We start from the raw sequence: 16,004 nt of genomic DNA on the forward strand, positions 1-16,004 counted from the left end.
ACTGCTGCTGCTTTACAGAGGACCTTGCAAATTTCAATTTCTATGCAAAACCACGCGCCAATTCGCAAATCGTGTTCGTTACTGTATATATATATATATATATATACTGCACACGCATTGCAATTCTCTACACGTGTTTTCGACACGTACAGCATCGTATAAAGCGAAAATAAATTTGCACGCAAACGGTGATCGATATAACGTTATTACATTTACACCTTTGAATTATACATATAGAAAAACACTTGCGAACTCCGTTTAGCGATTAGCGTATATATAAATAATCCATTTGGTACCAGCTGTGCGTTAAAAATTATGCCGGCAGTTTTTTTTTTTTTTTTTTGCAAATTTTTTTACCATTTCGTTTTCTTCTATTTTTTTTTTTTTTTTTTTATTTCTCTCTTCGATCCGTCTTTGAACAGTTAAATTCGATGCTCACGAAAGTTTTGCGAAATTTTTTTTTTTCACCTCCTATTCAATTGAAGAGGAAAATTGTTTAAAAAAAATTTCGATAGCGTTTTTTCTTTTTTTCAAACCCTTTCCCTGACGCACGTGTGAGAGAGAAATTTACGATCCACCGAAAGTAAGAAAATATTCCAGAATCTCGAATGAAAATAGAAGCGCAAATTTTTCTACCGTCTTACGAATTTCGACTTTTTTTTCAACTGTAGGTATAATAGATCTGGATAATAATTCTGAGTTGGACGAAATTTTTTTTCATTTTTTTTTTTTATTTTTTTTTTTGAAACTTGACGTTACAACGATTGCAAAAATAGTACCAGAGTATAAGATTAGGAAAAAATTACTGCTTCCGGTACAGCGAACAACAGCGAACATTGGAAAATTGCCAGAATTCGATTTCGTTGAACGTTGACGGTGACATATTATAATTCACATTAATTCACAGGCGTATAATTCAAGTAATTATAAATAATAATAATAATTGTTATTATTATTATTATTATTATTATTATTATATTAATGAAGAAACGCAGAGATTCGTCTGTGCGAAATGAATCACACAACGATCTGAAACAAAAAGGACAAGAAGGAAAACGTGACACCAGAAAGAAGAAGAAGAAGAAGAAGAAGAAGAAGAAGAAGAAGAAGAAGAAGAAGAGGAAGAAGAAGAGAAAAATAAAAAAATTAATATCAACTGGCGAGAAAAAAGAGAAAAAACTAACTAACGAAGGAAAAAAAAATGTAAAAAAGAAAAAATCGTGAAAACGAAAGGACGAATAAATTTCAAGGAATTACGGAGAATTACAAGGATTAAGGATTAGAGAGATATTCTGGGGCTGCAGTGGCTCCTGTTGTAATATCTTCAGGAATCTATTTATCATTCTCATTTTATATACATATATATATATATATATATATATTTATATGTGAATCTATATACCAACGAATAGATACGTCAGATATGTGCTATACATAGAATGCATAGATATAATCCTAAGCCTGAACCTCGAGAGAAAAAAAAAAGAATTTCTTGTCGGTTGAAACGCGAGTTTGTCGGTGAAAAAAAAAGTTAGAGAATCTAAAATTCGCCCCAATTTTTCAAAAATTTTTTTTATTTGTCCGTCCTTCTTTATTTGTCTCAATCTTTCTTCAACATCGTCGGCAAGAGAAACGAATTGTTATCTTATTATTTTTGGAATGAAATGATCGTTTTTCATATTTAAAAATATGGGAGACGATTTTGAAAAAAAAAAAAAAAACGAGTAGAAATGAAAGAGAGAATAAAAACTGTATTACAAATCAACATTATACATATATATATATATATATATATATATATATGTAAGCGAATTTAACCGAGCATACAGAGTATGAAAATAAATAAACCGAGCTTTTGTTGCAATGCAATATTAAAACTGACCGAATGAATTCTTTCTTTAATAATCAAAAACGCTGGAATTCAAAGCGGGGGAGAAATTTTTTTTCACTCTTTATCACAGGTGTAATAACAATAATAACAATGACATATCAGTCTAGAATAATCATTAAAATAATGATGATGATGATGATGATGACGATAACGTAATACAAAAATACACGCTGACGTGTGGATAAAATTAAAGTAGAACGATCGAATCGCTCAACAGTGATAATAAGTAGATCTATAATAATAATAAAGATTGTTGAAACAAGTGTATATTAATTAGTAAGAAAGAATAAAAAAAAAAAAAAAAAAAAAAAAAAAAAAAACGGCAAACGTCGTATTGACCAACGAAACGTGAAAATTAATGATAAAATTTCGTAGAAAAATCCTGCAGCCAGAACGAAACTCGAAACCAAAACTCAACGATGACGAAGCCTTAATATAAACGTTGCACACAAAAGTGTAGAATGTGCATATATATATATATATATATATATGCAGATATAGATGGACCCTCCAAATCGAACGGAAAGACAGAATTAGGTTGAATTAATCATAAGTTCCTAACACGTTAGAGTTAATAATTCTCAACTCTCATCTCTCTACGTTGTACATACATGCTATATACATGCTGGAGCGTATAGTTTTGTAAATGTAACGAACGCCTCTTTCTATACAGTTCTAAACTCACGCGCGACGAGATTACAAAAATGTACGAACGTACAAAGTGCGAGTAAAGTGTGAACAAATTGATTTATTATCCGAAGTTGGTGGTAGCGAAAGGGAAAAAAAAAAAGAAAAGAAGATGAAGTCAAAGTCAAAATCAATTAATAAAATTTCAGTATATAATATCGCGCAAATAATTACGCAGAACTATAAATTCGCGATAAATGATTCCAAAAAAAAAAAAAAAAAAAAAAGGGGGGAAGAGGAGGAAAAATAGAAAAAGAAACTACAAGTTAAAATACACAGGCAATTAAAAATAGGTAAAAATCAAGTATAAATATTAGACGGTATCAAAAAAATTGACTATTTTTTTTTTTTTTTTTTTCTAATGTTGTACTGAAAATATTGTTCAAGATGACGAAAAAAAAATACAATCAAAATTTCAGATTTTAATATTGATATTTAGAGGTGCCTCGTCGCGATTTTCTACTTTCCATAAGAATAACATGGCAAAAATGCTACTTGCTCCTTGCGATTTTTATAACTAGATAACGACGCGTTGTAAAGAAAATTCATAAACATGTTGTTGTAGAAAATTGAACGTTCTACAAAAAAGGTCTCTTGTCATTTTACGATAAATTTATTCTTTCAAAAGTTATTTGAGGTTAAACATCGACAAAGGACCTCAAATAACTTTTGAAGGAGTAGATTTATCGTAAAATGACAAGAGATCTTATTTGTAGAACGTTCAATTTCCTACAAAAACATGCTTATGAATTTTCCGTACAACGCGTCGTTATCTAGTTATAAAAATCGCAAGGAACAAGAACCATTTTTGCCATGTTATTCTTATGGAAAGTAGAAAATCGCGACGAGGCACCTTTAAATATCAATATTAAAATCTGAAATTTTGATGGTATTTTTTTTTTTTCGTCATCTTGAAAAATATTTTCAGTATAACATTAAAAAAAAAAATTAGTCAATTTTTTTCATACAGTCTAATAAATATATATATAAGGAAATAAAATTTTATCCGAGATAAAATATGGCAACGAAGGGGGAGGGGGGATGGATAATAAGTCTTAGATCCGAGAAGATGTTACCCGCAGGATCCTATCTGTGTATCGGTGATGAAGGTGTCGACGTCACGTCGGTTAGCAGCTGCGAGAAATAAAGTATCATCAGGCTTAAAACAGTGCCTACACTTCTCGCCTCTGACAAGGAAGATACGAAGAGAATATACATATATATGTGCATACATGTATGTATGTATGTATGTATGTATGTATGTATAAGCGGCGAAGTCTGGTCGACGAGTCTGGCGCCTCGGAAGAGGGAAGATAAAATAAAAGTCTGGTTAGTCTATGAAATGGCGTGTAGGAGAAGAAACGAGGTACGATCGGTAGAAAGAAAAAAAAAACAGAAAAAGAAAGATAGAAAGATAGATAGAAAGAAAGAAAGAAAGAAATAAAGGAGAAAAAGAAAAGCCGTCCGAGCGGCTGTTCTGCTATACGATTCTAAGCCGTACGGATTATTCAGGCGAGAGAAAACTCCGTTTGGATGGTATAAAAATAGATTTAAGATGCACCGATTTAGATATATCCCTAACGAACCGTAGCGCCGTATTTTCTTTCTTTCTTTCTTTCCCAAGTTGTTTCGTTTTTATTTATTTTTTTTCATTTTTTCATTTTTTCATCGTTGTTATTATTGTTCCTTTTTTATTCTCTTTCCCTCTTTTCTGCTCTGTGTTTACAATACCGAAGAAGAAGAAGAAGAAGAAGAAGAAGAAGAAGAAGAAGAAGAAGAAGAAGAGGAAGAGGAAGAAGAATACGAGGTCCGACCCACTGCGGGGATTTTCCACTTAGAATCTGTACAAACAAATGTGCAGCTGTAATGCGAGCAGCAGCAGCAGCCGATATTTTAGAAAAATTTTTATACACTCAAGATTTTAAATTTATTCATTTCCATCAGGTTTTTATCACGCACGGTTAAACCGACGAGCGAGCGATGATAAAAAAGAAAGAAAGACAGAGAGAAAAAAAAAAAAAACGAATCAATTCTCATCATCGATTTTTGAAACTTGAAGAACGAAAGGAAAAAGGAGATGAAAAAAGAATAAAGAAAATTCGTCACCATTTTTCGGTTATAACCTGTTTAATTATTCATCGTCGAGTAGATTTGCGTTGATGATAATTGTACTGATTTATTTAGTTTTTTTCGTCTATCCGAGAAACGTTTGACGTAAAAAAATTTTATTTATTAGTTTGTTTGTTATTTTTTTTATTTTATTTTTTTTTTTTTTTTTCTAATTTTCCCTTACTTTCTTTTTTCTCTTCTCGGATACAAAAAAAAAAAAAAAAACCGAACAACCAAACGTGTGATTAAAATGTGATCTTATTTTTTGGATGCATTGATTTTAAAAGAAACTTTCTACTTCATTTTTCACCAAGCTTAGTCAGACTTATTAGAAGCTGGTTTAATGAGACCAAACATGATCGTTGACACGACGAAATTATCAACATTTCACGATGCGAGCCGGATGATCGGTTGACAAACGTTTGTCATTTGAATGTACATATCGTGTATGTAACGTGCCAGTTGTTGATCAACACAGCATGTACAGCTGTATATAAATATACATATATATAAACGTATAAACATATATATATATATATATATATATATGAAAATTTATGTACCACGGTTTATAGGAGACTCTATTTCAGCTGCATAATACAATTGCCAACTGTTTAAATAAAGTCTTTTTTTTTTTTTTTTTTTTTCTTATAAACCATAAGGTAATTCACCCGATGGCAAATATTATTGAGAATGAGTTAATTTTTCGGTGTAAAGATAGTTATTTAGGGTAGATGAAAAAGAAAAAAAAAAAAAAAAAAAAAAAAAAGCCAGTATCAACCGGAAACTGTCTAAGCGTGATAGTTTTTTAAACGAATAGATCGCCACTCGGTATACATATATATGTATAAATTTTTTTGTTTCTTTATCACTAGATGTTGAGTTTTTTTTTCTTAAATTCTACCAGTCCATAGTATTCTTACTAGTGAGTTGGGAAGAATTTTTAATCGAACAGAACGATTTTGCATCTAACTAGTGTAGAACAGGCAAAATTGTCCGTAAATTGACGATTTATCAGAAAAATTTTGACAGGAATTGCGATCATTTAGTTTCATCGTGATATTAATTAAGAAATGAGAAAAAAAAAAAGGTGATAAAAATCTGCAAAGTTATTACACAAATGATGTCAGACTCATTGGAGACTATATAATTTTGTTTATGTATATATATATACATTATAATCGTTTGAGTATTTTTCCATTTTGTAATCTAAATAATACAAATATATTGACGCAAGTTTAAAATCTTTACAACACGACTTATAATTCGAAAACATTTTTCTCATTTAATAGTGATATATTGTAGAGACAGACGATGATGACGTATTATGTATGTATGTACCTATATAATGCGTGTATAATACGACGAGTGAGAGGGAATCGATGTTGGTGACAAGCAGTCTACCCGGCTCGAAGAGCTGTTTAGTTTTGTGTAAATAACTAAATACACATAATACAGTACTGTAATACGGTATTTGAGTAGGAGGCCATTACCGAGTTAAGATATAGATAAGCTGAGCTATGTGCGATGGATGGACGTACGTATGTACGTACGTATATACGCGTTGCAATTATACCCTGTGAACCTTAACCCCGTCGGTTGATCGAGCTTTTATCTCGGTGACCGTGTATAACGGAAGAGAGAAGAAGAAGAAGAAAAAAAAGAAAAAAAGAAAAACGAGCGTTGAAAAACACGGACGCGAAAATCGTTCGCCTTTTCATTAAGTAACCAACCGGAGAGATGTAATACGGACATTGAATGACACCGTGCGTAGTTGGGAAGTAAAGGAAGGAAGCCGAGGGATGGAGCCGGTCAGTCTCACTCCGTCCGCTCAACCTCGCGCCGTTCTTTATTCCATCGCACTAATTGAGCGCGAGATTCTACCGAGTCTCTTGGCGGGACATTTTATAGTTTGGTACATAAAAAGCGAGAGGAAATCACGCACTTGTGATACTCGGACAGGGTTGTTAACACGTGGGTGATATTTCACGTGCCGAAAAATACATCGTGGATTCGATTTGAGCGCAACTATACGCGTGGTTAACGAAATAGTTGCAACTATAACGCAATAAACACCACGTGGGTTCGTTTTGAGGACAACTGTACGCGTGGTTAACGAAATAGTTGCAACTATAACGGAAAAAACGACACGTGTGTTAATTTGAAGACTAGTTTATCCGTGGTTAACGAAATAGTTGCAACTATCACACAGCTGTTGAGTGAATAAACATATAATAGTGGTACGGAAATGGATCGGATACGTTGCAGAGTTTAAATTATCGTCCAGTAATTCATCTACTGTATTCTACCTGTGAAATTGCTCAACATTATTGAGTGAGTAATGGTTCTTTAACTAATGTGTAGTAGTTCTTTAGTTCACGTCAAGTTTATTATTGCCGAGCATAGACGTGGGAATAAATTCGAGAAATTTGAAAAACTAGACACGCGTAACGAGAATAAATTTAGTGGCAACTATTACCGAGTAACATGAAAATAACGTTGCTGAAAAAAAATCAGAGGCATTATAAACAAAGAATACACTTAAATAAGTATTTCACTAAATGCGGTTTGCCGCGAGATTGATCTAAAAAAAATTTACTACTATTTTATTAGTGTTCAATAAGTAACCCAAAGGCTGAGAAAAATTACACTTAATCAACTAAGTTTTAAAAATATTTAAAATGTACTCTCAAGTTACCGATAACACAGTTTTCAAAGCAAATAGTAGATAGATGGATGTAAAGTGTGTAACTATTATGATAGGACAATACATCCAATCCGCGAAATGTATTCCCTTATATATTTATTTATAAACAAGTGTATACTGTACATGCAACGTGAAAGCGAGCTGTTTATTGACCGTGTGTAAATTTGCCATTGAAATCGAACTATAGTGTGTACTATTAGTTCGATAAGAAGTCGATCTTTCCCTCCATCAGTTATCACGCATATCTATATTATTACTCGTGTATGCGAGTGCAAATTTGAGCAACTAAACGTGTCTATTTTATTCATAGTTATACAGAATTTTGCTGTTCCTTTGTGTTTTTCATCGATATCCTTATATCTCTGATTTTTTTTTTCCGCATTGAATTAAGAAACCCGAGGTCGAAAAGTGATCTTACGTCAGCTTCATGGAAAAGCCAATAATTATCCGGCCCGCAAAGTTAGATTTTCTAACCTCAATTTAGATTATTCGATATCAGTTTATACGTGGAAATGGAAATATGGTATTTAGAAAAAAAAAAAAAAAAAAAAAAAAAACCAATCGATTTTTTAACGCGTTGAGAAAATCTCTTTACCATTGAATACTATAAATCCAATTTCAATTTATTCGTAGTAACTTTAATTACTGCGCAATTCCAATACACCATCGACTACTGCGAAATGTTTAACTACAACTTCAGACAATAATCGCGATTTCATACTGCTAAAAAATCATATTACAACTCCATTTTTCATCATTCATCGAGTTGATCGAACCATTATATATAAAAATACTAAAGTACTACTTCTGCCCAATTCAGACCAGTTTCAAGCTATAAAACTGATGAACGCGAACGAACACAACACACATATTGACGAACTATTCTCTCGATTGTACATACAATCTACGCGTGTTTGTCTCAAAGTTTTCCTGTTGCCCGCAGCAGCTACGATTGACATCTATTGACCCCTCCATGTAGGTTGATTAAGAGCGAATCTCGCACTGCATACTCTCGCCTTACTAAACCCGGACAATGAAAATTAGTTCACAACCAAATTCCCGACTGATTTCTATTTTTTTTTTTTTTTTTTTTTTTTACAGAATTATGAATGAATTTCTCGACAAATAAAACGAATCGCTAGAGTTAGGTTATCGATTAGAAATTTATTTTTAGTCATTTTAGAACTAAGGATTAAAACAGATCGAACCAAAAAAGATCAGCGATTGAGACAGGGTCGAAAAACTGTTACACTTAGACGTTACGTTTCAATCGAAAATTCAACTCTAATCGTGAATAGAGATAAAAGTCGGGCAGTGAGGAAAAAAAAAAAGTGGCAAATCGTCGAGCCTAAATACAGCCTCAGACACGACCTAGCGGTAAATAAAGTGGCGAAATATTGCGCATCGAGTGCGTGGCCGAGGTGATGTGTGTAGTTTGCAAACTGTTTGCAACAGACAACCTCGTTGGCAATTTGCCAAAGAAAAACGTATGTTAGAAGTAGTTTCATATACGTTTAGGTAAGTAAGCAGCATACACGTGTAGCAATATAACTCCACCACCACTACGGTTATTCTTTTTCCCCGTAGATATATATATATATATATAAATATATACATAAGGCATGATGTGGGGATTCCCCAAAGCCTTGCGTGACCAGTTCTAGACTTTGTATATTACACCTATTTGTATTTGCAATTTCACCCCGTTTCTCGAAATCCCGTCACATTCTGTGCATCTGAAGAAAAGAATATTCTTGACTCATTTTTTAATGTATTATTGAGTAAAAAAAATAAAAAATAATAATTTGTGTCCGACCACTTTTGAATCCGACCCCTTTCGATTTCGTTGAAAATTTTTCATCATTTTCTACCTCGTGAAAGACGTCTCTCAGAATTTTTTCAAATTTTTTATTCTTCAAATGAGTCAAATTTGAAAAAAATTTTTTTTTTTTTTTTTTTGGAATAATAACGAAAAAAAAAATAGAAAATGAAATAATCCCACTCCGAAAAAAATTTGAGAATCTATAACAAGTGATTAAGTTTTTTATAAAAATTAAATGAATAAAAATTAAAAGTGACAATCATCAAAAAATTCGCGATTTTTTTCCGAAAATCTAAAAATAAACATCGAAGATGGATTTTGATCATTCTAGTCTATTTGTTTTTTTTTTCTAAAAAGTACATTAAAATGCAAAAAATTTCAACGAAAAAAAAAAACATTTTCTTTCAAAAAATCATGATTTTTTTTTTTTTTTTTTTTTTTTTTTGGGTAAAAAAATTTGAAAAAATTCTGAGAGACGTCTTTCATGAGGTAGAAAATGATAGAAAGAAAAATTTTCAACGAAATCGAAAGGGGTCGGGTTCAAAAGTGGTCGATTTGGCATGGAATGACCCATATATAAAATGGAGTTACAACGATTACGGTCATTGATAAAAATGATACTGTTTTCGAAATTTCTCTACGAAAATTTCTATACTTACGATGTAATAACGTATGATATGTGTACATACCTAGAATTGTACTCAAACAAGCTTTACCAAAAACACTTTTGTTTATGTAATTGAAGAAGATATTTTCGACACGGTTAGGGTATGAAGGTATACGAACTTATGAACGCATATGTGTATGAGGACGCGTTGGGTTCTTTGTTTGAACGGTCTGATGTGGGCATCAGGTATACAGAGAGAGATATCTTACATCCAGACTTTCAACACCGAGTGCGGTAGTCTTGAGTCTCTCACCTGAGTCGAGTCACCTTCGACGAATTCGCGGTATTTACACACTTCTCTCTGTGTGTTACAATAATATCTGAGTTGTGCATAGTTGGAACGAATCTGAAAATCGTTGTAATAAAAAGAAAAAAAAAAAACAAAAACAAAAACAAAAAAAAAGGCACTGGATTATAAAAATCCACATGCAAAATGGATCTCTTTCACTCACACACAAGTGATGAACAACGATTCTCTTGTCTACAATAAATTAGACTTACATCTTGTGAAAATAATGAAATAGAAGTACAAAAAGGGATGAGATAATTTACTGTAGTATAAGGTTCATGGAAACATTCTTCGTCGTTGCGAGTGTCTATTGTTTGAAAAATGGATCAAGACTTAGACTTTCCAGAACATTATTTCGGTGCTTCAATCTTCAATAATTATTGTGTGAACACTTGATGATCATAGAACTGAGAAAAGTCCTAAAGTACCAGAAACTGGTGTCAACATCAATTGCTATGAACCAGTCGTCGACTCTGTTCACTAATTTCCGCTTTCAGTTTGACGTATTTGATTCTAAACTTGAACCAATGCGGACAATCACAGTCGAATTAGTTTATAATAATATATAATAATCGATCGTACTATCAACGAAACGTTAGACACAAACTCTGAATCGAAGGGGCTGAATATCGACTTAAACTCTCGTCCATTCGAATGGGGTCAAGGGATCTCTGCGGTCGTTGGCAGTGGGTTATGGATCTGCATAAGGTCCCGGCGGAATTCGGGAATCCAGGAGTCCTTGGAGACTGACTAGCCGCGAGGTGGCTGAATTTGGAATTTCAGAGGCGTAAAGCTTCTCCGGAATGCGGAGAGCAGCAGTTCGCGTTCTCTGTATGATATTCCAGTTCTCACTCTCTCCTTTACCCGCTTCTTCATCTCAAGTCGTGGATGCTGCGTCGTCGAAAGAAAGTGAGCGCCACGCACTGCAGTTCTCTTCTTCTTATACCGATTCATCGCTCCTTCATCGGCATCCGGGTGGCCCTCTGGAGCTGATTTTCCAACACCTGAGGTTCTCGTGGTGGTTTTTTTTTTTTTTTTTTTTTTTTTTTTTTTTTTTTTTTTTTTTTTTCTGAGTCTTAGTGGGAACAAGGGTGGAAAAAAATTCTAAACGGAAAAAATGGTGAACGGTTCAGGGTGATGAACAGCTGCAGTTATAACAATCGGAGACATTTTATATACGAGTCATTAAATGCTACTGCGTTCTTACCATCGGCGACGACACGAGGAAGAAAGATAAGATTCCGTAACTCCGGTGAATCATATTGCGACATTGCGATTTGTTTTTGATCTTTAATAATAAGTTCTATGCAGTTCATACTTAGCTACATAGCAGTAGGTAAAAAGGCGATACGTTGTACGATTGTCGTGTTATACTTTACAATAATGCGACGCATTTCTATGCGATTAGTATCGTTCACAGTCAGTCAAGTTCATAATTGTTTAAACATTACAGAATCGTGAGTGTGTGTACTTATTCAAGACACTGATTTGCGATTAGAAAGAGATACTCACCAGTTGCAATATCGATGATCGTTAGTCATTCGGTAGAGGGGTAGAGACTAAAGGTTGTCCCAAGAGCACCTGTAAAAGTAAAAGTAAGACATTATAATCCATAAATGATGGTTTCGTAAAAGTGAAACGAGTTATAGATCTAGATCCGAATCTGACTTTCCTTTCTTCTTTTTTCGTTATCGATGAAATTGTCAATTTTGCATGTGACGGTGCTTAATCGTCGTACAAAAAACAATTCTAGATTCAAATGCATTTCATTATATAGGTGTTAAATCATTAAATTCAGATAACGTATCACGGTATAGTCTTGAGACACATCGAATGGTCGGCCGTGAAGAAAGTTTAACCTTCGAGAAGACGAAGAGGTTGCATATTGGTATGGAAGACATGAAGTACGAAAGTAACGCGCGTGTGAAGTATCGTTACATATACTTGAACAACTATACGATGAGTTAAATGTTGATTGCGAAACGGAGCGAAGCACCAAAGTAAAGAGAGCGATCGGAGAGAAGGAACCTGCTGGGAACCGTTAAAATTCAAATTTATTATATACACAGACCGAAAGCGAAGAAGAAGAAAACGAAAACGAAGAAGAAACCTGCTGGCTGTTAATGTCATATTGGCCTGGCAGAATTGGACAAACTCTAATATATCATGTATTTGCACGCCCGTCTGACACGATCAAACAAACTATACTGTCGATAAATTCGCACAGCTGTTTAAAATCCCGATGATAATTATTCTTCGCAGCTTTTACGTGTTTAATGTATTTTTGGTACACGCTACACGTTTTCGAAAGATTCGCACGTCTCACCTTATTATATATATATATATATATATATGTATATGTATATACATAAAACTCTTTGTACAACCGGGGTGATCGGTATCAATTCGTTCGTCGTCAAATAAATGTGAACTTATTACTATTTGAGCGAGAGAGAGAGAGAGAGAGAGAGAGAAAAAATAAAAAAATTGCGCAGTTACATCAATTCTATTAATACACTTCAAAGTGGTGGAACCTCTGACGTCAATTTTAATTCTTGGTAAATTAGCGTACAATTCTTGTTGCCAAAGAGTAGAGAGAGAGAGAGAGAGAGAGAGAGAAATAATGTCATACTGAAAAATGGATTACACGTTGCGTACACGATAATAGTTGTAAAAACAACCCAATGAAAAGAAAAACGCACGTTTTTCATGATATCCTAGTCAATTTTCTCATCTTCCGTTAGTTTCTTGTTAGTCTGAAAAAAATGTCAGATAAAAAAGACAAAAAAATGATTTATCATGGGAAGAACTTTTAGTTGAAGATGTCCACGAGTTCCGATGAGTTTGATACGAACAAGGTAACTGTGTACGTGGTAACCTAACCAGGACTCGCAAAGTCGTCAAGTGAAGAAGGAGACCTGCCTCTTAACATTCTTCTGACAAAGTCGGTCGCAAAGTCCCATAAGACATGCTGACACTGTGCTCTCCGTGACCCTAAGAACAAACCGCAAGGTACCTACTGTGTAAGAAGACACCATAAGTGCATACTAGACTGCAGGTATAAGGTGCCTGCTCATGAGCTCGGTGTGGCGGGTATAAAAGATGGAGGAATCGCCCAGGTTTTCCTTATACAGCTGCTACCAAGTATTAACTGTAAATTGTGGTATACAGACCGCACGATGGTTCTACCCTGCTCTTACAGTAGACATGTATACGTACTTAATTATGCTAATCATACAACCACCGGAAGTAGCGTTATAGGCGTTGGGTGCGCGCGTACAACGCGATAGGGACTTGTATGAATGGATGAATGAATGGATGAATGGATGGATGTATATCGACTCTTTCTCGAGATACGTATAGAAAAATCCCGTCAAGTTAAATGGATGTAATGTTTGTTTTCTTGCCCCGTGAAACAAGATTTTAGAGACTTGACGTAAAGGACGACCGCAGAGTTCCCGACATGGTCATTAGTATTCCGGACTCGGAATACTGTATGGAGTGGGTCTTTCGAAAGATAACGCGAGCAAATAACTTGAGGCGTATTTTCTATCCCGAATTACTTGTACAGGATGATTCAGAGTTGATGAAAATTTTCCTCTCGGTGTATACAGGGATTAGCGAGTTGAAATATGGAATGAAAATTTCAAATTGGACTTGAAGTTTATTTCAGGAATTTTGCGCGCGAAATTTAAATACCACTGATTGTGAAAAGTCTGTAGGAACTCTATATTGTTCAAGAAATTGAATTTGAAATAGTTATACCGGCAAGTTAGATCATAGTTAAATTTGACCTATCAGCCGTGCTTTTTTCAGCTTTCTAACGTACTAAGAAACACTATTTTTCCTTATATTACATTCGATTCTGAGAAGAATGAAAAAAAAAACGTGACTCTGGGATCGTTTCTGTAGAGAAAAAAAAAATTTCGGCAATAGTTTTCATTCGTATCTGAACCTGAATCACCCAGTACGATGAGCCACCTTCGGAATAACTGTTTGTCCCTTGGGATGGGTCACCGTGTTCAAGGGCTGAGTCACTTATACGGGTCGGAGGACAATACGGGGACAAGGATAATCCGAGTGGAAGCAAAAAAGAGATAGAAACACCTCAAGCAAACCTTTCCTTTTCCAGCACATTACATTCCATACTAGCTTATAATCCAGCAATATATTATTGTACCCTACAGAGCATTAATGACGTTTTTCTTTTTCTGATATCAGGTAGACTCGATGATCGAGTGCTGGGTGTTAAATCCAGACTGCATCTGGTCACCGGAATAAATATCATCAAGGGATAAATATCGGCGAGGAAGAAACGGTCCCAGAGCGTCAAAAGATGAGGTACTGCTGGTTTAAAGTCGCCTTCAGCGCCCTCAGCGGGCTCTCCTTGTACTTTTGCAACGCTGCGCCGATCGGTTCGACACTCCCGGAAGCCAAGGACACGGCATATTCGCATCCTGCGCGGACGCTGGACACTGACCAGGGTCTGGGTCAGCCGATTGACATGGCATGGGAGGCGTGGATTGTGACTGACAAGAAGCTGTCTGAGGATGGATCGAACTTTGAAGCGTCGACGGCTCCACGACGGATCACCAGTAAAAGTGTCTTCCTTCCTCCGTCGGTGAACAAAACTTGTGACGATGGTTACCGCTTGGAAAGCAATATGACATGTGTCCCGATCACCATCAGTTTCAACCCCCACAGCCACTTCGAAAACTTTATTCTATCACGTCTGAGGAATCGTACATTCGCAAATTCCACCAGCGTCACTAAATTAACGATGTATGGCCCTGTTCAGGTATGATCTATATCGACTACGAATATTTAAAATATCGATCATAAAATCTGACACATCGGATGTATAACACACTTGGACACTTTGTACCATTGATCGGATCATCAGACCGATCAATTACCGCGACATCGGTTTTCCTTATCGGTTAAAGTAAACTTATAGTTCTGGTTCGCCCTGCACGTGACAATAGCTGCTAAATCCACCGATATCGACATCGAATCGAACCACCGAGTGCAATATCGGTAACCATTAAAGTAAAAGTTGGCGCCCGATCACGTGGTTAGACAGTGGAGTAAAAGGTTGGCCAGGTCTCACTGTCTACCAAAGTGGTGTGGAAACGTTCTTCCTCTCATCCAGCGTGGATGAGGTGCATGGGGTGAAAGAATTTCAGGGATCAAGCTTCGCTGTCGTTGCAGACCGGTCGAGTAGCTAAAAATGGCGTGCTTTTTTTAGGTAGGCTTACCGCTTAGTATAGAAGACAAGAGGCCACCCCCATCGTCGAGTGAGAAGCCAGAACGCGACGAAGATTCGGTCGAGATTGCGGTCGTCCATCCAATCCAGGAGGACAAGAAGTCGGAGATCGATATGGAGGCGGGGTTGACTGTCTACCTCCTTGGAAACGGGACGACAAAGAGCGCCAACTCTTCGGGGGCTTTTGAAGATCAAGGGACAGGCGGTGAGCCATCCATTGCAGACTTCGTCGAGGATGGGAGCCAGGATTTTACCGAGATGATAAACTACCGGATTCCCATCGACCTTGGACACCTTCTGAACGGTTCAAAGCTCAGCGAAAACTCGGAGAGTTATGAGTCGGGGAAAAACGTCACGACGAACGAGACCCAGACGTTTGTGCTGCTTCTCGCACCGGCTGTAGTGACGACCTTGACATCCGAAGAACCAACGACGACGTTGTCCAATGATGAGAGTTTCCTCAGGAATCACAAAAATGGCACGGTCAACTCGACGGACAGCCACGGGGTACCGGTCAAAATTGATGGACCGGATTCTCCGTACGTATTTTTAATTGTATGTTCTTC

General features: G+C 35.6%; 2 protein-coding genes across 8 annotated transcripts in view; one reads left to right on the forward strand and one right to left on the reverse strand.

The window, feature by feature from the left end:
• Nucleotides 1-16,004, forward strand: part of LOC124414235 — a 32,440-nt gene that overhangs the window by 14,197 nt on the left and 2,239 nt on the right. The window contains exons 1-4 of one of the 5 annotated variants that reach the window (XM_046895213.1): nucleotides 6,407-6,789; nucleotides 6,860-7,021; nucleotides 14,394-14,970; nucleotides 15,421-15,977. In XM_046895213.1, coding sequence (XP_046751169.1) covers nucleotides 14,509-14,970; nucleotides 15,421-15,977 — 1,019 coding nt within the window. In that variant the 5' untranslated portion in view covers nucleotides 6,407-6,789; nucleotides 6,860-7,021; nucleotides 14,394-14,508. Of the gene's footprint in view, nucleotides 1-6,406; nucleotides 7,022-10,914; nucleotides 10,934-11,736; nucleotides 11,768-14,393; nucleotides 14,971-15,420; nucleotides 15,978-16,004 lie in introns of those variants that run through there. The other 4 variants (XM_046895212.1, XM_046895216.1, XM_046895215.1 and 1 more) reach the window with 4 other exon arrangements.
• LOC124414241 overlaps nucleotides 1-16,004 on the reverse strand; it is a 35,608-nt gene that overhangs the window by 3,780 nt on the left and 15,824 nt on the right. The window contains exons 6-7 of one of the 3 annotated variants that reach the window (XM_046895226.1): nucleotides 14,322-14,324; nucleotides 83-106 (exon numbers count right to left, since the gene is read on the reverse strand). The exons of 1 other annotated variant lie outside the window; for it this stretch is intronic. The gene's annotated coding sequence lies outside the window, so the exon portion shown is untranslated. Of the gene's footprint in view, nucleotides 1-82; nucleotides 107-12,503; nucleotides 12,533-14,321; nucleotides 14,325-16,004 lie in introns of those variants that run through there. One more of the 3 variants, XM_046895223.1, reaches the window with a different exon arrangement.

The sequence above is a fragment of the Diprion similis genome, chromosome 13 (genome assembly GCF_021155765.1).
Source record: "Diprion similis isolate iyDipSimi1 chromosome 13, iyDipSimi1.1, whole genome shotgun sequence".
In the NCBI taxonomy this organism is placed as follows: Eukaryota; Metazoa; Arthropoda; class Insecta; order Hymenoptera; family Diprionidae; genus Diprion; species Diprion similis.